The sequence below is a fragment of the Acipenser ruthenus genome, chromosome 11 (assembly GCF_902713425.1).
Source record: "Acipenser ruthenus chromosome 11, fAciRut3.2 maternal haplotype, whole genome shotgun sequence".
Classification (NCBI taxonomy): domain Eukaryota; kingdom Metazoa; phylum Chordata; class Actinopteri; order Acipenseriformes; family Acipenseridae; genus Acipenser; species Acipenser ruthenus.
The window spans coordinates 37,939,268-37,960,580 of NC_081199.1; the positions used below are offsets into that span (position 1 = coordinate 37,939,268).

Consider the following 21,313-nt stretch of genomic DNA (forward strand, 5'->3'; position numbering starts at 1 on the left):
GTATTTTAAAAGGCTTCACAATACAGAATATATTTTACATTCTGATAATTGCCCACATTACTTTAGGAAAAAGTCACAAATGACCACACAGTGAAGCACCAGTTTTAGCTTTATGCACATTTAAATTTGTAGCACTTTTGCTAAGAGACTAACTAACAGGTAAACAACCATGGTTGACAATTTTAAATATATATGTTTTTTTTTTATTTTGCAGTGAACATCTGTTACAATACATTGAATTAAGCACTGCAGCTTTCACATTTCATGTTACTACTTAGTTAAACTGGTCCTTCACTGTAATGTGCACACAACAGGAAATGGCACATTTTCCAAGAGGAATAAAACCATTGTAATAGTATATAGAACAACCAACAAGCAACTTAGTAGCAGTTGGACTGTTCTGTTGTAATACCCTTAACATGCTTGTATTCCTCTCTGGAAACGTGCATTTGAACATGATTTAAAATAGGGCCCCATTATTTCTATTTAAGACTTGCCTGTCATTGAGAGCCTGCCTGTGCTCTTACTGCTCCCTGAGCTGTCTCCCCTCGTCAGCACGGAAATGCCACTAAAGCTGCTGGCTTTGGTCATAGCCGGCTTAAGGTTGCGGTTGGAGCTATCAGAGTCAGTGCTGCTCCAGGGACGGGGCTCTGAGTACTTCAGTTCATTCTCTGTGCTGCTTGCTGATCGTCCAGACGCATCCTTATTTACTCTGCAGATTTATTTTAAAATTTTATATAGATATATATATATATATATATATATATATATATATATATATATATATATATATATATATATATAGTGTTCATGTGCTGAATTATGCTGAAGCAGTAGTAACATGCAAAGAGACATGGGCATTTTTGTTAACAGATTTAAATAATAGAATATTAAAGTACCTAAATATCTGTCGTCTTTGTTGAGTACTATTAGAAGCATCCTCTTCCTGGATTCTGTTGGTATTTGAAACAAAATAGTGATTTTTTTTTTAGCCAAATCCAAAACCTATTTAAATTCTGTACAGATTATTACTATTATTATTTTTCTTCTTTAAAATGTACTGACCTTTTATCTGGGGGATAGTTTTCTTGGGCACATAAAGCCTAGAAGAAAAAAGGAACTTATTACTTTACTTCTATGAACATAGGATATTCTCTGACATGCCTACATCTTTTTAAAATACAAATATATTTTCATTATCTGCTTGAAACGATATTACTTTTATATTTATCTAACATGGGATTTTAATTACATTACTATTACTTTAATTAAATTATATTGTCAATGTAGCATATTTGTCATTGGAACTGCTTACAAAACGCCTATATATTCAAAACAATTACCGCATCTTGTGCAAATATCCTCTCTCTTACTCGTTGGTACTCTTCTTCTCGCTCTTCAATTGACTTGCTCCTCCTGTCATCTTTCAGTCTGATACGCATCTGGAAATAGAAAACCTTCATCAACATTAACTTAGTCAAACTATAGTCTAGCTAATCAGCGGGTAATATTGAAATCACCCAATCAAAACTTACCTGATTATCATCTTTGTCCATACTTGAGTTATCTCTTTTAAGAATGTACCTTTTCTGAAAATCATCACTTTTATCATCTTTAAAATGCTCACAAAACTTCTGATCAGGACTAGAGGTACAAGGGAACAGAAAGAAAGAATAAACAAATACAAACAAACATCGGAGACATTTTCTATTAGTCATTTAAAAATACTTTGATTGAGGAAGTGAAGCAATCCTATTCTAAAAAAATGTGGTCTGTTGCTGCAATCTTACAGCCATTAACTATATCTGAAACAATACCTTAGAATAAAGAATTTCCTTAACAAGTTTCATCATAATTGAATAAGCAGTTTTCTGATATTTCTACATGTATTTGTGTGGCATATATTTATAAAAAATATATATTCTTGGAATGAGGATATTATCTCTTTGGCAACATAATGAAAACAACCAAAAGCATCAAAATAAAGGTTTTGGGTGTACAAAATAAATAAATACAATTAAAATTGCACTTACATTCTTGTATTGCAGGTTTTGTTAATAATGACAGCTTTCCCAGTTTGGTCAACATTGTGATCTAAGCCAAAGTATGCAGCTACTCTGTGTAATAACATTCTGTGGTAGGATGTCATGGGAGGAAATTTTCTTCGCTGTGATCTGGAATATAGAAGTAAACATCATAAACACATATACCAGAAAAGAGATGAAAACAATTAGAGGTGTACTTGAAATTAAAACACTTACTCGTTATTACTGATAAAATCAAGAATATCCTGCTCCAACTTCAGCAACATCATCCTATCCCTGGAGATAAACAATTGGCAAAATGTACAATTACATAAAAAAAAAACACCACACAACAAAAACAACAAAAATAAGACAAACTTCATTCTCATGCATATTAATTTTACCAAGCTTGTTTACTATGTAGTGTTCTATTTTAAGTATATAAAATAGAGATGGACATTGACATTGCCACCATAAACTCAACCAACTCTAAGGCTTGGGCCACAGCATTTACTGTAGATAATAAATACAGCCTTCCGCCAAGTTTTTACCTCGAAGACCTTACTATTTTTAATTGGCAAATGTGTTTGCTCTGTGTTAACAGCCTAAAAAGCGGTGTGCTGCACCACCTCCTACCAGACCCTGCCTGCAGGTAACTGCAAAATGAACTCTTTCAGAGAACACAGCTCCACACCTCAGTACACTGCATTATCATTATACCATTTTGCTGCAGTGCTTTGAGGCAAATTTCTCAAGTGTGTAAGTAAAAATTACAGAGCTGCAGAAATCATTTACCTCTATATTAAAAAAAGAGTTCAGGTCATATTTTTGCAACATTTTATTTATCAGTGCCACCAAAGAAAGAGATTATTCTTTTTAACATAAAAAAATAATTAAATGCATTTTCCACCAAAACGGTAAAAGGATTATCACCATACCTGGGATTGTTTTTTAATGTATTTACTAAAAATTCATGGAGATCTATGCCAGTGGAGTCTGTGTATTCTTGACTGGAATCTTTAAATAAAAAAATAATAATACAATATAAAGTTATCAGTAAGTCCAAAAGATAAGTAACTACACACTCATTTCAAGTAAAAAACAAAAGGAGATGAAAATCATTACCTCTGGATAACATTTTTCTGGGTATTTTATCAGATTTTTCCTGTTTCTCCGTGCCCTTTTCTTTCTCATCCTCATCTTTAATGGGGGGTTCTTGTTTATCAAATGACTGGATGAACTGTATCTGAATTTTATCCTGTAGAGAGAGAGAGGAAAAAAAAAAGTATGTATAAAACCACTATTGAAGTATGTTGTTAGTGTGCCTAAACTACCTCATTATCCATAGCCTTTATTAGTATAATGGATCTAGGAGTCTGACTATAGTCTGACATAATATGTCATATTTCTTTTGGCGATATCATAACAGTAATAGACCAGAGAAAATACTTAAATTAAAACTGCTTCACAATCACAATAGATGCAACACCCCCCACCCCTCAACTAATACAATGTATTTCTAAGAATGTTCCACAATATGGCAGTGGAAGATTTTGAAAACAGGTAAGCTGAACTTGTTTGTGTTTAGAACTGCTTTTAAAATAAATAAAAACAAAAAAAAAATCAAATAAAGTTCAATTTACTACAAGCATTTAAAAATATGTTAATGTAAAAAACATAATATTCATGCATATGAGAAAATCCAGGATACAAACCTGAATTAAATGAGAATTTTACTATCAAATAATAAAATACAAGTCAGTTTTATGGCTGTGTCTGGTGGTCTGTTATACGCCAGGGAAATGGAAGATTAGAAAACCGATATCTCTGCAAAGTCAAGGTAAGGCTTGTTTACAGTGTTAACTACAAGACCTCTCCAGATCACAGTTGCAGAGGGAGCAAAAAAAAAGTTGCACACCTCAGTATTCATTTCTAAAAATCACCAAGCTTCAGATATGTATCTTTTAAGTCTTTTCAGATTCGTATGTGTGTAGCAGTAAATCAAAAACAACCGAGAATTATACAAAAACAAACATAATAGGATAAGGAAATAAGAAATGACATTTTCTGAAAATATACATGGTATAAAGTATGCCTTTAATTATTTTTATTTTCACTGAACTTCAACACTGTATAAATACATTCTAAATTATACTACAAATACAAAAACATATTTAAGATAGTTTAAAGGACCATTACACAAGGGTTTAACCAATTTATCAAGACCTAGATTTACAGCCTAACACATTTGTAATACCTGTATTTAAAAAACAGACATTATACTGTAAAACACACCAAAAACAAAGCATTGATCCAAAAATACCAGACTTAAATGCTTGTGGGTTAAATCACAATAGTCTTATGACATGGATGCAATCCTATCTTACAGCAAATTCTGATTGTTCTGCTCTACTTATTAAACTAAGAGCTTTGCATTCTAAAAGCAGTAAAAAAAAAAAACCAAAAAAACCCGGAGTTTAATAAAATTGATAGCACTACTAAACACAAACATCCAATAACTAATCCAACAGGATTATCTTTAGCCCTGCAAAAACTGGCATTTATGCAGTGGTAACATTAATTATACATTTCAGAACGTTGATCCACCACTCAGGAAGCTCCATTGCAGGGCACACTCACAGAGTAAATGACTGTGGATCATTCAGAGATAATGTCCAACTTTAAAAAGGTTTAAGAGGCTACTGTGGACACACATACTCCCCTCCCCCTTAGTAGTCTAGCCCAAAAGAAAATCAGTCCACTTTTTACCTGGTGGTCTTGTAGCAGTTCAGTTATTGGGGGAGGAGAAGACTCTTCACACATAGCCAGGCTCCGAACTAGCTTTAACTTTGTATTAGACTGAAGGAAAGTATTGATTGTTAACAATCGTATCCAGCACCTGATGGTTCAGTTTAAAACAGTAAACCTCTACAGTTGTGAGTAGTTCAATTCTGCATTCTGTGCAAGCATAAAGCACATTCTGTAACTTTTTTCAGTTATCCAAGATTCACTTGCTTCTCATAATAACTCAATAATGAAAAATTAAAAGCTTGTACCACTTTATAATAAACTATTGGAATTCTTAAAATGATAATGGATAGCAATTGTGTTATCCACTGAAAAAACATTTGACTCATTTCTTGGATGTCTGAAAATTAAACCTGAAGAAAACAAGACATAACAAAAAAAACATTCAAAAACGTGTATTTACCCTGCTCATTCTTTTAGAAAATCATGGTTCTCGGCAAAATGTAGCAAGCATGAAAAAACGAATTAAAATTCAATGTACAAAATAAACATGCAGGGACCCGTCGTAGAACATGATCGAACACAAACACTGCTTAAATCAAAACTAAACAAATTCAAACTAAAAATACTTTTTTTTTTTTTTTTCTGCAGACACATTCGCAACAAGAAGTAATCAAGCACAAATTAGTTTCTAAACATGCCACCAGATGTACTATACCTTTGACCTTTTTCCTGTCTGTCCAAGGGATTGTATTTGTCGCTGTACAATAAGTAACAAGACAAGATGTTCTTAATAAGAAAACCTGCAGCTAACAAAGCTCCGACAGCAACAATACTCAAGTTTGTAAACAAGTATTTAAAAATGAAAATGAGCAAGCAGAATATTTGATTGAAGGTTGCCTTTTCTGATATCTCCTGGGGCTGGTTTTTCTAAAGTAATTTTTAAGTGATTTTGTAATCCTACATTTTGTGATCGAGAGTATTTATCTGGATCATTTTGATCAGGCGTTTCAGAAAATGCCACTGCTGGATTACATTTATCCAGATTACAAATAATTAAGATTACAAAATGTTTTTTTTTTTTTTTAAGTAAATTTCGAATGACAAAATATCGGATTACAAAATCCGGATCACTATTATCCAGACTACAAGTTTCGAAAAACCGGCCCCAGGTCTACTGAAATAATGAAGTCAGGTCGCAGCCATGATACCAGAAATTGAATCCACTAATCACAGTACACATATTTTTACTTTACATAGCAAGTATGTCGGCAACAAGCATATCCGCTGCCATAGCTGTAAAAACTTAATCAGAGCTCTCAGTGTCACGAGAAAGCAGTACACAATATGTCGAGAAAAACATAAAATAAAAAATAGTCACGCATATGTTTCAGCACAAAAAAAAAACCGACAAGCGATTCCCAAGACAAACTCCAACGAAGCACTTGTACATATATGTTAAAGAGCAGAATGAGATCTAAGGCAATCTGAACTTCAATTCAGAATGCAAAGCTCTTCCATTTGACCTCCAACAATGAGGACGGATATGGGTATTCAGATTTCCTTCTATAAAACAGAGCCATTAAATTTGTTTTGTTACATACTTCCAATCACAACATTGACCCAGAATTCATTACATAAAATGGCTCAGGTGAACAGATTGGCTGAACAAGATTCCAGGAAGTGCTGTTTGACAACAATGCACTGCTGAATTTCTTTAACCTCATTACTAAAAAGAACAGGAATATACACACTTTAAATTTTAACTTATTCATATTTACACAGCAACAACAAAAATAACAAAATCAGTACCTGAACTAAAACCATACATTTTACTTGAGAAAAAAGAAATAAAAGGCTTTGTTTTCTGTACTCAGATTTTTTATATGAAATGGGACATTTTACTGCAAGGTGTGCATTGTTGGGAACTTACTTTGTGGATAGGCAGTTGTGTCTCCTTGTGTCTAACAGCACAACTTGAAGTTTGGTAATTCCACAAAAATGCATTAGATGCATTGTTTGAGAATTAAACTGCTTACCAAGTGTTCTAGGCCAAAAACACTGAAACATCACTTGTCACTGACTCACTGAACTACTTACTAAAGGTTTATGGGAATAACACCTTTCTTGAACTGTGAATCCAGTGTCTCTTCAGTCACTTGTTAGTGTGCTATATATTAAAATATATTAAAAACAGTACCTTGCTTTCAATACCATACTCTGGGCTTTCTGTCATTGCTGGAAGGGGGAGATGAAGTTACATTTTGCTCCCAGTTGAGATAAGAATGTACAGTTTGCACCAAAGCAAACGCATTTCACTTCCACATAATTATAACATGCAATTTCCAAGAGGCCTACTACTGTGCTAGTTGGCTAGTAATTTCCCCTAGGTTCACAAAGGAAGTTATTTGCCAAAACAGAATTGAAATCCTTGATACAACACCACAAAATATCAGATTTAATTTACCACATTTGGGATCATTGGTAAAAAAAATTTAAAAAATCTACCGCTTTGACTTTTTATTTTATTAAATACAGATGCTAAAAAAATAAACAGCTAAGATGTGTTCCACTTTGGAGATTTTTAATTAGGTTGACAACAAATTGTTTTTGCACACTTTTGAATCAGATAACCGTTTGGCACAATTGTTATTATTATTATTATTATTATTTTTTATTTATTTATTTATTAGCAGACGCCCTTATCCAGGGCGACTTACAGTCGTAAACAAAAATGAATTTCAAAGTCGTAAACAAAAATGAATTTCAATACTCCATTTCAATTTGTTTATTATTGCCATGAATTGAGGATACATTTGGTCACTGTTAAACGAAATAAAGATGTTTCTGCAGAAACTGCTGTCAAGATTACCTGTGATTCCTCTTTGTTGTCACTGCAGCTTTCATCTTTCTCCGGCTCAGTTTGTTCCAGGCTTTCTGATTTTGTCATGCCGTCTGCTGGTGTCGGGTCATTCTCCTCTTCCTCAGAACCTCTCATTGTTTCTGTATTTTCCTTTACAGTAACAGTATCAGACATCCTCATTAGAGAAGGTTACTTGAGCTTCTACCAAAAGCGTGGAGCCTAAAAGAAAGATATTCAGGTTTAATCTGATCACCATTGTAGCATCATGGGTTTGTCCAATTTAAAACTTTTTACAAGTGAAAGTCTCCATTATTTTAGTTCACTGGCAAACTGCAACATTGCTTTTTAACTGCATTATTCTTAGACACAGATGGTTCTGTGTTTATCAACAAAAACAATTTTATACCAAGGTACATCACAAACTATGAACCCTGGAGGCAAGGACCCAGCCTGGGAAGTTTCTCCCCAGGGGCAAGTCATTATAGCTGGTCCCTAACCCCTCAGGAGCTTAAAGGGCAACGCAGCATTCCCTGTGGTTCCCAGGCAAGATCTGCAACTTGGCATGAGCAAGACTCAAACCATGCTTACACACATTTCTAAATACATGTGGTATATGAGCATTTATGTAATTAATGAAGAACTGTCATGGCGACGGGGATATTCATTATTCAGTACAATGCAATTAAAGTAACATGCGGTCAAGTTTTGTAGCCCTATTCGGTAACAAAGATTATTACCCAATATGTTTTCCAGTTACAGGCCTGTGGTGTCCCACTAGTGAAAAAGATAAACCCAGGGTCCCTTTCAATTCTGTCAACCAGGATGTCAGTTGTATTGAGCCTGCTGGAAGCTCGGAAGAAGAGTCCCATGTCCCTGTCACCAGTGCCGAGTCCAGATCTGAATAGAGCTGCCCTCGAACGAGCAGATCATTCCCCTCGAAGACCTGAAATTGGTGAAGAAAAGATCTCTGTCAAAATCTTAATGTCGACAAAAAGGAAAGGAAAGAAAGGCCATTTTATTTTTGGTTTTGTCCCACATCAGGTGGTATGAAGGAGTTGAAAGACCAATTTGGCAAACAGTTGTAGGCACGGTGCAGCTACTGTAATGCTTTAGGCAGAGCTGGCCAACCTTTTTGGATAAGAGGAGACATGCGGACGACCTGTAGGCTCTCAGAGACGGAAAACCACAAACACAAGCGGATCAAAAAGCATTCTATTCTAGCTAACTTAATTATTACAAAAATATATTTCTAAAATTAAAATAAAACTACTGGCCACCACTCTAAAACAACAAACAAGCGAAACAAAAATAAAAAATCTTTCCTAGAAGCCAAACAGAAGCACAAATTAAAACATTCAACTTGCAATACTACAACGGACCCTTTATAAACCATACTGTAGCTTTGTACTACTGTGAATAATTTAAGCTTCTGAACATGTATGCCCTTGATGTACAATTTTAATGAAATGTCAAAGCCATCGCTCTGCGGAAAAGAACAGAACAAATTATAATTACTGTACCTAACCTGTCAGTATGATTTTGCTACCATTGTTACAATGTGTGGCCATCAATGATCTTGACTATTGAAGCATCAGTGCCTCTTCTTTATATGTGCTTTATTGAACACAAAGAATGTACTGAATCAATCTTTGGCTACAGTAGTCTTATCTGAAAAATGTGTTTTCTAATTTTTTCGATATCATAAAGCTTTTCGCCACAATATACCACTGTGTTTGCCAACCTCAACCAAATTCCTACTTTAAATCCGAAGATGATCAACATCAGGAAACATGTAAAGACTACTATAGACTGTACATTGTATGATCCATTAAGCAAACGGCAACAACAAAAATCAATCCTCCAAGACAACACATTACACCCCTCCATCTACTGAAGCACTAGCAGCACTCCACACAGTAATATTGTTTTACGAACACTGCCTGTAACATACTGTAAAGTTGCTTTCACATTCAAAAATCCCCAATCTCACCTTGACCCCCTTTCTAGGATTGTACTGCACTAATCTAGTATTGTACTGAACTAATCTAGTATTGTACTGCACTAATTACTGAAATCAAACCTGTAACTGTTGTTTCTTCACAGTTTATTGCTCACATTGCAATTTTATATAAAATATAAATTTGAAATTAATTTACCCATTGAAGCAGTCAGTTTCCATATTTTCATAAAGGTATAACCTGCTGAAGACAATTACTGAGCAAACAGAGTTTAGTTTTCTGTCGTAATTTGACATTATACCCAAGAAGCAATGTATGAACATACTGTATTAAGGTTTAGTATATAATTTAATGTATAAAGAAAATAACTGTTTTGCACACCTCTTTTCCACTGTTTAATATAACAAAATAAGGAGAATAAAAAATGGGGAAACCACTTGCAGGATAATAATGGAAATTCTATTTAAATCTGATGCTGTTTAAACCCAAATCTACGATGTTGAAAACTGCTGTCAAAAATACTTTATTGAATAGAACACCAAAAATAAAATAAAACCACAAGCCTATTGGTTAATAAAATGTTGAAGTCAAAAGCCCGGGTTTATTATAATGGCATACTGTAATACACCCTCAAATAATATGCCAAACCTCTCAAATATCTAAAAGCCAACGGGTACTAAACTGCTGCACATTATACTTGTACAGAATAAACAATTACAACAGGCCTTATCAATTCTAATTTACATTTATCAGAACAATTTTCCAATTACCAAGCCATATAACATTAAATCAAATTACAGTATAATACATGCATGAGGTTATGGTGCTCTGCATCCTACAGTATATTATTTGGCCAATTAGGATATAATCCCCCCCCAGAACCACTTCAGTGTAAAGAATCATTCTGGCATTGGGGATGCCATCAACATGTATCGTATAAAGCATGTTTGTATCCCTTAATGTCAGTCTAGGATCAGGCATACAGAAAGGTGTACCACTGTCAGACTTGACTGCAATTATGAAAGACCAAAATTCCCTCTGTACAGTATATAAAACCAACACAAATAATAAAACAAAGACACACAGACTTAGCATTTTAAATGTTGACTATATGATGTCAAGCCATAAATTAAAATTGAAAAAAATGGCACTTCTGGAATCTACAGTAAAAAAAAACAAACCAAAAAGACAAAAAACTTATTTTTATCTTAAAAGTAGAAGGCCAAAATCAAAGGTAAATCAATTGGAATGGTGTTTAATGGGAAACAAGATAATCTAAAAACCCAGCTTAATCCAGTTTTAAAATACTACTGTCACAACATCTAAATTACAGTATGATACCAGAGTGAATGAATGAACAAAAATAAATAAGTTGACCCCTATTCTACAATGAAATAATGAACTGCATACTGTAGTTCTTTTGGTTTTAATCAAATTAATAAAAGACAATTTGTGATTGTGTGGTTTAGCCATTAATTACAAATCTAAAAGTTAACTGACTCTCACTCGCCCCCAAAACAAATCACATACCTGCACCATAGTAGCTTGCCGATTCATTACTTCCTATGAATAAAGATGTTGCTTCCATACTGTAGTATCTACAGCATTTGCTCGTTCTCCAATTGCTCCTCTCACAAGCTTCTTGCCGAAGCACAGCCTTCAATATTTCACTTGTCTGAACCCACCTGCTAACATTGATCATTAAGGCACTTGCTGTGCTGTAGCCTCGGAGACAACGCAAAATCAACAGCTATATGGTGTGATGTCAGTTGCAGCTCAGCCAGTCGTAGCTCACAAGAATTACAAACGCATCATAGGCTAGATTGAGCTCTTCATTAGCAATTCAGCAGCCAGTGATGCAAAAGCCTTGTGAAGCTGTGATGGCATTTGGAAGTGAATGCCAGGACCTCCATTCTTATTATCCTATTCCATCTGCATCAAGTACAGCCAATAGAAACTGTAACTAAAGAAAAACATGCAATATTGTATGCACAAAAAACTGCCACCCTGCGCAAATACTCCTTTGGGAATGTACAGCAAGCAGCTGGGCAGCACCAAGAGGCATGTTACATACAGTAAATACAGAAATAAAAGCAGTGTTGTATTTGTCCTATTTTTCTTATAAAAACAGCAATATTTCTCCAATAGGTAAAGCAGTTACCGTTGAACTGAGTAGCAGGCTGATAAACAGTACTTAAACAAACATAGCCATTTCACTTGGGAATAATTTTGAAGCTGATTTAATTTTGTTATATTAATTTTGTTATTTTAATTATTATTATTTTTTTAATATGGAATGCTTCGATTCGTATTCTCTTACTTTTTCTTCAGCATGTGAAAAATGCTTGGCATATCAGTTTTATGAATATCATCTTAATGATGAATGTAAACTGTTAAATCTATAGAATACCTTTACGACAATCTGGGTCCAAGGATGATGACATTAACCCTCAATGATGTTAAGGTTCTATGGAATCAGATTACTGTATATAACCCACAAAGGGAGACAAATCCTCAGAATTGTATTCCAATACAGGAGCAAATTGTTCCGTGACTGCCCTGGTGGCACTCCAAAGTGTTAATACAATTAAAGACAGCAATACATTTAAAACTCCCCAGGACAGCAATGTTTCCAGGGCATTGGAAACCAAGGAGCTGCTTAATGTTGCTTGTGTGCATTTCAGTATCACACCAATTATGCAGCTGAAGGTGAGAAGTTCACTGAAGCTCTACCATTAGCAAGGTTTCTAGTAGACCGGCAATGTTGAACAGATCCCTCCTGGCAGGATTATTTACACGTTTTAAATTATTAAAAGTCAGAGTGTCGGGGAATGTGACCAGAGTACATATTTAAAATGTAAGACTCTTTTTCACTCCTTTTGATCTTAACCTTACACAATACTGTCACACAGATATGTTGTCTTGAAATACATAGGCTATAACGAGTTACTGTAAAAGATACTGTTTCAGCAGACAGATTTAATTAAGTAAACATTTATTTGAATGTTTTTGGAATTTAAAATATAAATGCAAAACTGTGTTGCATTTTTCTTTGCAAACTTGCCAAGTAAAAAAAAAAACTCAATTCAAAAACTGTCAAAATCCAAAGGTAGCAAATCCGCAGAATTTGATACCAGCCAAAATATCCTGTTATACCGTAGGTTCCCGCCCCCTACAACATTTTTGATTGACCTCCCAGACCGAATTCAGACTTCAGAATTCAGACCAGCCCGAGGACGGATGTCGGACCAGATCATTCGGGCAGGAGCCTGAATTGGGAGCCAATTCAAGTAATTTAAAAACATGGAAATGGAGGTAGGGTGGGCCAACTCGAGTACATACCAAGGTTATGTGGTTCATGGAAACATGGTAGAAGGCTGCCATGTTCACATTTTTTTGTAAACGTGTAAACTACCTGCAGTAAACTGAACGGCACTGTTTGTTTAAACATAACCTTTTAATTGGATATTAAACATTATTTCACATTTACTACTGTAAGCAGTACACAAGGAATAAAAAAAACAAGCATTTAAAATGTATAATGTTTCAAAACAAAACACAGTAAACTACAATTATCATTTTTCCTTTTACACAGTACACTGTTACTGGGAGAAAGTAGTATAAATGTCAGATTTCTGTACACAGGAGGTAAAAGGTGCCTTGAGACAAATCAAGGTAAGATTCCCTTGGTCTGCAGCAATTAAAATCACAATGCTGCTCTGGCCTTTACAAAGGGTATCCCTGGAAAAATGTTGGTGCCAATTTCATGCCAAAAAATGAACTTCAAGGTCAAGAACCTTCTCTGGTCACACATGCAACTTTTGTCGACGGCAACAAGAAGAACACATTTGTTGCCTGCGTGTTGCCTTGCAGTTTGAGGTAGTCACACGGAAGACAAAATGTTGCCTGAAAAATAGAACATCGTCCTAAGTGGGAGACATGTCGCCAGCGTGTTGCCAGTGTGTGCTGGGGTGTTGCCCGTGGTGGTCACACGAGGCGACAAGCCGGCAACATCTGTGGCCCCCTTGTTCCCGTCTACAAATGTCGCCCATGTGACCAGGCCTTAACAGCTCAAGCTCCTGACCTAGCACTATTGTACATCACTTATTAAACAAATCTACTATTAGACCCTCTACACGAAAATTAAATGTTGACCACCGAGACCAAAACCAACAATGCTGTATGTTGACCTACTATAGGTGTAAAATGTAAGTGTTTCATATCTCCATACTATGGTACATGACATGACTTCAGCAACACTGCACCGAAAAAACGTTGACAAGAGGCAATTTACTGTACCGGTATGTCTTTGCCTTGAAAAGAGACACTGTTTCTTAGCAACAGCTTTGTCTGCAGATAATGAGTATGTACAATAGCAAGCATTCAATAAAAAACAGTCGGAGCTATACAATTAAGCTTTTCAATTTGGTTAGTGGATTTACGCAATGTATGATGAATATAGAACATGAGATAATGCAATAGTAGCCAAAAAGCATGAAACAGTTCTAGATTCCACTGCTTAAAATCCTGTTAGTACTCCATAATATCTGACCTTTAGATACAAAATTAAAAAAGCTAAATGCCAACAATTCTGACATGTAGTTCAATGTGTTGATTTTGGGGCCTGACGATCTCAAACATCAGCGTACAACAGAACTTTGAATATTCTGTTACTGTACAGGGATCTACTGTAGGAGTCGGTTTCTGTAGATTTTTTGCCCCAATTTGGAATGTCCAATCATTTCTTTTTCCCCAGGAGAACTGAAAGTTCAGTGGGCGTCCTGTGATTCCATGACCGAGCCAGCGTGCTCTTTTATACCTAGGAACTCAAGAGCAGACGTCAGCACACTTTTGACCTCTGAAGCACAAAGGCCAGCCCTGCAGGTGTCTGCTTTTGAGCCCACTGGGCACCTGGCCAGCAGGGTTCGCTGTAGCACGATGAGGAGAAACGGTCCCTGCCAGTTTTGCCTCCCTAACCCCACATGAACTCCAGAGCCAATGCAATACTCCCATCAGAATCCCCAGTGAAGACTGGCGACTTCTAACATCCAGGATGCAAAACTGCACTGTATTACTCACCCTGCACACTACGCGCCTGCGCTTCTACCAGGTGAGCCACTCGGGGACCTTGAAATTTTGCTGTTTTGATTGTTGTATTTTTTTTTTATAAAGAGATGCTGCTTCTTCACCAGTATAGTCTTTGATTAACAGTATACTAACAGAGGAAGGGCCAAATTAACAAAGAAAATGCCTGATACGATTACAACTGTATGTGCATCTGATTCAAATATATTAGCCCACTAAGTACTTTAAAGCTTTGCTCTGGAACATGTAAACTGCACTGTTTTTTTACAGTAGCTTGACTGTCACACAATTAACTATTTTTACTGCATTGGTCTGAACTTCCAGGCTCTTACGGAGAAGGGCAAAATAATGTAACTTCTGTTGGCTTCATTTTTAATTGACATTAAGGTTGGGTTGTGCTGCTGAATGCATTCAGTGAACATTGTTGTTAAAGCCTGTGCTTGCACATACACAGAGGACCTGCTGTACATTCAAGATTTCTTGGTACAAAAATCCTGCAAACTTAGCACTAAGGCAAATGCTTTGTGAAAAAGGCCCTTTTGTGTTTAGAATATGTTGGTGCTCATGAATCATTTCCCATGCTTGCAGCTTTTTCTCACAAGCTCCTCTAGGCACTATTAATATTCACCCTGACAGCTACGGGGCAAGGAATAGAGCTGATTGCCAAATACTGTAGTAAGATTAGCAATAATACGATTAGACAGCTTTAGTATCCGCACTATGAAAAAAAACACAACTGTCCACAGCTTTTGAACAAGCAGTATCTTTCTGAAAGAAACCAATTCTTATTTCTCAAGGTCTTTGGAGGCACAAAAAAAGAATCTGTACTCCATGTAAGAGTCGAATGATTATAGCTTGAATACAATATTTTAGACGTTGTTGTGACTGAGGCTTTGCAAATTGCCTTATAGCAATTAATAAAGCATTAATACCTGAACGCTTTCCCTAGGAGACAAAACAGCAACTGTTTGCAATGCATTGACTAATGTAAATTGCAATAAATAATGTAAAAGCAAAAAAATATTTTTAACCCATTAAGTGCCATTGACCTCAGGACAGGCTACTTTGATTGTAATTTTTATTTTCTCTAACTATATTGTTATGATAACTTACTCTACATTTAGACTTAACTTATGAGGTTAACAAAATGAATGTATCAAATAACATAAATACAGCTTGAGTTCTGATTTTTTCAAAGAAATTAATTTGGTACTGAATGGGATGCCAATCACAAGTTGTAAGAAAGATATACAGTAGAAAGAGGAACCCTGCTGTTTGAACAGCAAGCCTGACAATATACAGGTCTAGAATCTTGTTAAGTATGTAGTTTTCCACAGAAGAAAAACCAGAATCAATATAGTCATTTTACATGGTTAAATCTTGGGCTTCAAAATTTCAGTTTGATCTTGGATAGGTGGCCACACTGAACACTGGACAAAAGGCTGGGATAGTTTGCCTCACCACGCTACAGCGAGTCCCACTGGTCAGTCATCCAAAGAGTCCAGGCTGACGATCCATTCTGGCCCTCACCTCCAGGGTTCAGATGTCATTCTAACATTCAGTAAATAGTTAAATATTTAGGTCCCGATTGTCCACTGTGGCAAATTGCCCATGCAATACATTTACTATGGGCAGGGCAATTTGTCCACAGGGGACGATATAGGCCATAGTAAACTAAACTGAAGAGTGTACATCCCTCACTCACTCGTATCTGACTCTGCTATCTTGTGGTCCGTTTGTCTCAGTCAAGATTTAATGCTTTTTATTCCTCATAGTACATGGGATAATGCAGTCAGTTATGGATGCTTTAAGCGATGCTCATTATGTCTCCATATTAAAACTGATTCTCTCAAACATATTTCAATTATTTAGATATGAATGTACTTTTACTGCATGAGTGTTGAATAAAAAAACAAATGATATAATTTCCTTAATTGCAACTCAGAAAGTCGCCCCTTGGGGATCGCAAATTAATTCAACGTGTGGTAAGATAGAATGTACAATATATTTAAATAAAGTATTACTGGTATCTAATAGATTTGCAAATGCCTGATGTTGCTCGAAATCTTTCCAAGAATAGAAAATAATAATTTTACTTCGATGAACAAAATGCTTCCAAGACAAATCAAATGTGTGTCGGGTACTAGAACCAAAATAAACCTCCCTTTTTTTTCCCCCAGTATCTAAACAAACCATAACTTCCACTCAGAAATCGAGTATATTACATAGCAGATGGATAAATCCATGTTTTTATTACTGTGGCTACCAAAGGGGACAAAACTATTTTTATAAAATAACTTTACAAGCAACAACAGTCAATCACTGCATTCAGGGAAGGCGATTCTCTTGATTCTGATTCCCAGATAAAATGACAAAGCCAAAGAAAAAAATAACATTTGGGCAAAGATTTAATTTACTTTAGTCCACAGAATTGAGTACCACTGGTCTACAGCATAGTGTTTAAAGAAACAACAATATAAATAATACAATTCTCTAAAATCTGAAGCAATGTAAGTTTTATTTTCATTACTTGCAAGTACAGTATAGTATTTTTAACCCGTTGTTACAATATTGAACATAAAACTCTTATAGTTAATAGCAAGTTTTTAATCTGCTTCTTTTCAGTAGTAACCTAAACAAAATGTTCTGGTGTGGTGTTTAATGTCAAATCAAGAATGTGACTATAAAGTACATACGTTTACCTTTATTGAGTCAAAAAGCAGCTCAGCTTGAAAAAATAGAACTAGGGTTCCTAAATTTCCATGTTGTTTTTTTAATACTCTAGGTACTCTTTCTTTATTGTTTTTATTAATTTCAAAGACAATACAATAAATACACACACGCATTATGTGTATGTATGTATGTATGTGTGTAATATATATATATATATATATATAAGATGGTACAGATATGACTAATTGGACATCTGCGTCCAGAGCTGACTCAAGACCGATCAATTTGACTGAATCCATCTGCTGTCAATAAAACACTACAACAATTAGAAACGTGTATTGCGAATTACTGTTCGATACAGGCCCACGTCTAGTATAGTTTACTAGCAGTATAGTTTACTAGCAGATAGTAGATTAGTAGTCATGCGTTCCTTGGCAGTTTTTATTTTTTTTCTCAAAGCAAAACTAAGCAGAATTACCTACATCTAAACCTTAAGAAAATAAAAATGACAAGACATAAATAAATAAAAAAAAAATAAACAAACACTATCGTTTTCATAACCTACTGCAGTAGCACCACAGTGTGCCATTATGATCATTATTATTATGATCGTTATTATTATTATTATTATTATTAATAATAATAATTACCAGTAGTACTGAACACCAACACACGCGATTACTCTCCTGACCAGGCCTTCAGAAGTCTTAAGACAGAATTCCCCTTGAATTTCCAAATAAACATTTAATTACCCACAGCGTGCACAGTATGCTACTTTATCAGTGTACTATTTAAACTGGCACAATACATACGCCTACATCTTTCAAGACGTCTTGAATCGCACAGGTATAGTGTGAGTACACTGAGGCCTTCGTCAACATTGTAAATAACATCAGTGGAAGCAAAGCATGATTAATAAATGATTCCAGATACAATACTTTAAAACAAAAAAACAATAAATGTCACCTTACCGGGTGCGTAAGGGTGTCAGTGTTCTGTATTTGTTTTGATTTGTTTCTGTTTTATTTTATATAAATATTGTTATATTTCAGTCTGTATCAGCCACACTGGTTGCTTGACGAGGGGAAGCAGTGGAAACAGCGAGCGACGGGAAAAAAAAAACCAGCAGGAAACACCATGAAAGACAACGACATCTACCAATCGCAGCGGTCGCTCGATACCAAGCACCAATCCAAGATCGAGCTTGGTATAATTGACAGGCTCAATAAACAGAGACGGTGGGACTTTATCAAAGCTTCAACCAATAGAAAACAACCGTAGCAAAATGGTACTACAGCTGCGTGTGATGCATTTGTGTGTGTGTGTGTTTTTCTCATTTTTTATGTTATTTGAATTTATTCTTTTTATTTTGAGGAGTTTTATTATGAACCGGCATGTGATAGTTGCTCATTGAATAGCTGCCATATAGAGCAAGACCACTCCATATTTAACTATAATTAAAACAAACAAACAAAACACTTAGACAATACGTTTGCTATAAAATAAGATTTTTAAGTCGGAGGATCAAAGTATTTTTTTTTTCCCTGATATGTAATGCTAGCATAAACATTAAATACATTATGCTTCGTTTCAATGTTTTTTAATACTTAAATGGGCTTTTGCTAATTCTAACATTATACCAGCATCTTTGCGTTTCTTCTATCTTCCCGGGAAATTTCAATCTATCGAATTCTGCAATGTGATCGATTAGTTCAGTCTAGTGCAGTACTATATTCCATAACAAGAGGAATATAGTACTGCAGTAGAATCAACTGTATGAGCTTGACCACTCTCTCTGCTTGATGCAATGTGGCTGTCCAAAACAATATTATTATATATATTTAAAAAGTGTGTTTTTTCTTGTACTTTCTGGGTTTTTTTTTTGCTTGTTGAATCGCCATAGCTTTGACACTCCTCCCTCGCGTAATCACGTGGTGTCTCAGATTGCCGGGAATTTTCTTTTTTAAGTGACTGTGGTAAGACAAGAGACAGTATTGTATAAAAGTTGAAAACCATCGGTAATTTAGACTAAAGCCATTAATACCGTTTTTAACAATGTTTTGAACAATTATGGTAAACGCGTGTGTTAAACTGTACAGTAGTATTAGTACGTACTAGTAGGGGAAATGCATGCTATAGATTTATTTTAGAAAAGAATAAATCGGTGTAGAGGAAACGCCAGAAGAAAAGCATAGACCGTGTAACGTAATTCCAATATATGCATTTAAGTTCATGTTGTAAAATTATAGGGAGACGATAGAAAGTTTTGGGATAGTGTGAGGTACAATTATCAACATCCACTCGTAGAGGGTAAACAACAGAGTAAGGATGGTTCTAAGTTCAGATCAATTTAACATGTCTGATACGTCCTCGCTTCACAGCAGGTTTTGTTGAGCTCTTTTTACTTCAAATAACACAGTGCAGTACCAGTATAAGCTTGCTTGCATTCTATGCTGTATACAGACTATATCTGTCGTGCATTGTTGTACCCCTGACTTCTGCATTAGGCCAAGCTTGCAGTTGATGTGAGCAGTAGCCTGGATAATGTTTGTATGGCCATTTGGCCTATTTGTTACCTGATTAGCTGATCTATTGAAGGCTGTATCTTGGGAAGTCTGAATTTGGTTTAACCTTGTATGGACATTTGTTGCAATAAGTTTGTGTGTATATATATATATATATATATATATATATATATATATATATATATATATATATATATATATATATATACACACACACAAACACACGGTACATTATAAACTCTGAATGTAAGAAACACCTGACAGATAGTGTCATGTTGTTTTTCCAACGTTGTGGCCGCCTTGTATTTTCACTTGTCACTATTAGCCAAAAATATGTTATTTTAAATTTGCTTACTGCTATTCTAGTTAACAAATCCATGGCATTGTCTTTCTAAAAAAAAAAAAAGGCACTGTTTTTGAAAGCGGGGTGGGAGTTATGTCTGTCAGGTGTACATTCTAAATAGAGCAGGAGCCAGTGTGTGAAATTAGGCATTCCCCCACCCAAAAAAAATAAATAAATTCTGCATGTTTCTTGCATATATTAGCACATGTGAAACAAAGCATAATGTATTTTATATTTTTGGTTAGTGTTAAATGTCAGATAAATATTATGAATTACTTTGATGCACTGATTTCTTTAGCACTAGTTTTTGCTTCAGTTCTCCCAAATGTAAGAGGATGCGCTAATCTTGTCACATCAGTGCATGCTTAATATAGGAGCATGGGCTTATATTTGTGATAATATAGTAAAAAAAAATAAGTCATTCTTAATGAGCGCAATATAGTACTGTGTCTCGGGCAAAAAGATTACACCATGAGCTCAAATAGCCACATTTACTCATTTTGGCCCTGGCATGTTTAAGAAAAGTTTCTTCAGAATAAATGTGCTGATAATCTTTTGCTTCAGTGAGAGGCTAGTCATCTTCTCTCTGGCTTATTTGAATGTTTCTGTTATGTGATAGGATAAAGTGTTGAGCTGTTGAAAACGTATTGCACGGTGAAATGAAGGTTATTGCTGCTTCAAGTTTTTTTTTTTTTTAAACTATATTAATGATATCAAATCTTTTATGTGTTTGTTAATAGGCTTTACATAACTCATTTGTAAACTTTGTCTTATTAGCTGTAGTGCATTACACACCCTCGCCAGACTGGAAAATGCACCCTTCAGACAGGGAGGGTGTCTCCTGTACAAACAAATTAGATAACCAGCTGTTGGTGCTTCCAGAAAAGCTACGTCAAAGACTGATGCCTTTCCAGAAGGAGGGGGTCAAGTTTGCCATCTCCAGAAACGGCAGGTAGGAAATTGTCAAGCATCTCAAAAATGTATTTTTGCTAGTTGTGGCACATCTTCCTTTTTTTGTTGTTGTACACAAATCCATCAGTTTTGTTTTTTGTCAGATGGCAATTCATCATATTCGTGCCTTTTTTAAAGTAAAA

General features: G+C 35.2%; 2 protein-coding genes across 19 annotated transcripts in view; one reads left to right on the forward strand and one right to left on the reverse strand.

Moving 5' to 3' along the window:
- Nucleotides 1–18,482, reverse strand: part of LOC117426644 (R3H domain-containing protein 1-like) — a 33,824-nt gene extending 15,342 nt beyond the window's left edge. For 2 of the 16 annotated variants that reach the window (XM_059033858.1, XM_059033851.1), the window contains exons 1-14: nt 18,323–18,482; nt 8,373–8,578; nt 7,645–7,854; nt 5,491–5,532; nt 4,794–4,883; nt 3,150–3,282; nt 2,963–3,041; nt 2,262–2,321; nt 2,034–2,174; nt 1,536–1,644; nt 1,344–1,457; nt 1,066–1,103; nt 900–953; nt 498–712 (exon numbers count right to left, since the gene is read on the reverse strand). In XM_059033858.1, the coding sequence (XP_058889841.1) occupies nt 498–712; nt 900–953; nt 1,066–1,103; nt 1,344–1,457; nt 1,536–1,644; nt 2,034–2,174; nt 2,262–2,321; nt 2,963–3,041; nt 3,150–3,282; nt 4,794–4,883; nt 5,491–5,532; nt 7,645–7,815 (1,246 nt within the window). In that variant the 5' untranslated portion in view covers nt 7,816–7,854; nt 8,373–8,578; nt 18,323–18,482. Of the gene's footprint in view, nt 1–497; nt 713–899; nt 954–1,065; nt 1,104–1,343; nt 1,458–1,535; nt 1,645–2,033; nt 2,175–2,261; nt 2,322–2,962; nt 3,042–3,149; nt 3,283–4,793; nt 4,884–5,235; nt 5,433–5,490; nt 5,533–7,644; nt 7,855–8,372; nt 8,579–11,123; nt 11,335–18,322 lie in introns of those variants that run through there. The other 14 variants (XM_059033866.1, XM_059033865.1, XM_059033864.1 and 11 more) reach the window with 12 other exon arrangements.
- Nucleotides 18,483–18,620: 138 nt separating this feature from the next.
- Nucleotides 18,621–21,313, forward strand: part of LOC117426728 (DNA annealing helicase and endonuclease ZRANB3) — a 36,309-nt gene continuing 33,616 nt past the window's right edge. Inside the window, exons 1-2 of one of the 3 annotated variants that reach the window (XM_059033868.1) lie at nt 18,621–18,639; nt 20,997–21,171. In XM_059033868.1, the coding sequence (XP_058889851.1) occupies nt 21,032–21,171 (140 nt within the window). In that variant the 5' untranslated portion in view covers nt 18,621–18,639; nt 20,997–21,031. Of the gene's footprint in view, nt 18,640–19,046; nt 19,370–20,996; nt 21,172–21,313 lie in introns of those variants that run through there. The other 2 variants (XM_034044637.3, XM_034044638.3) reach the window with 2 other exon arrangements.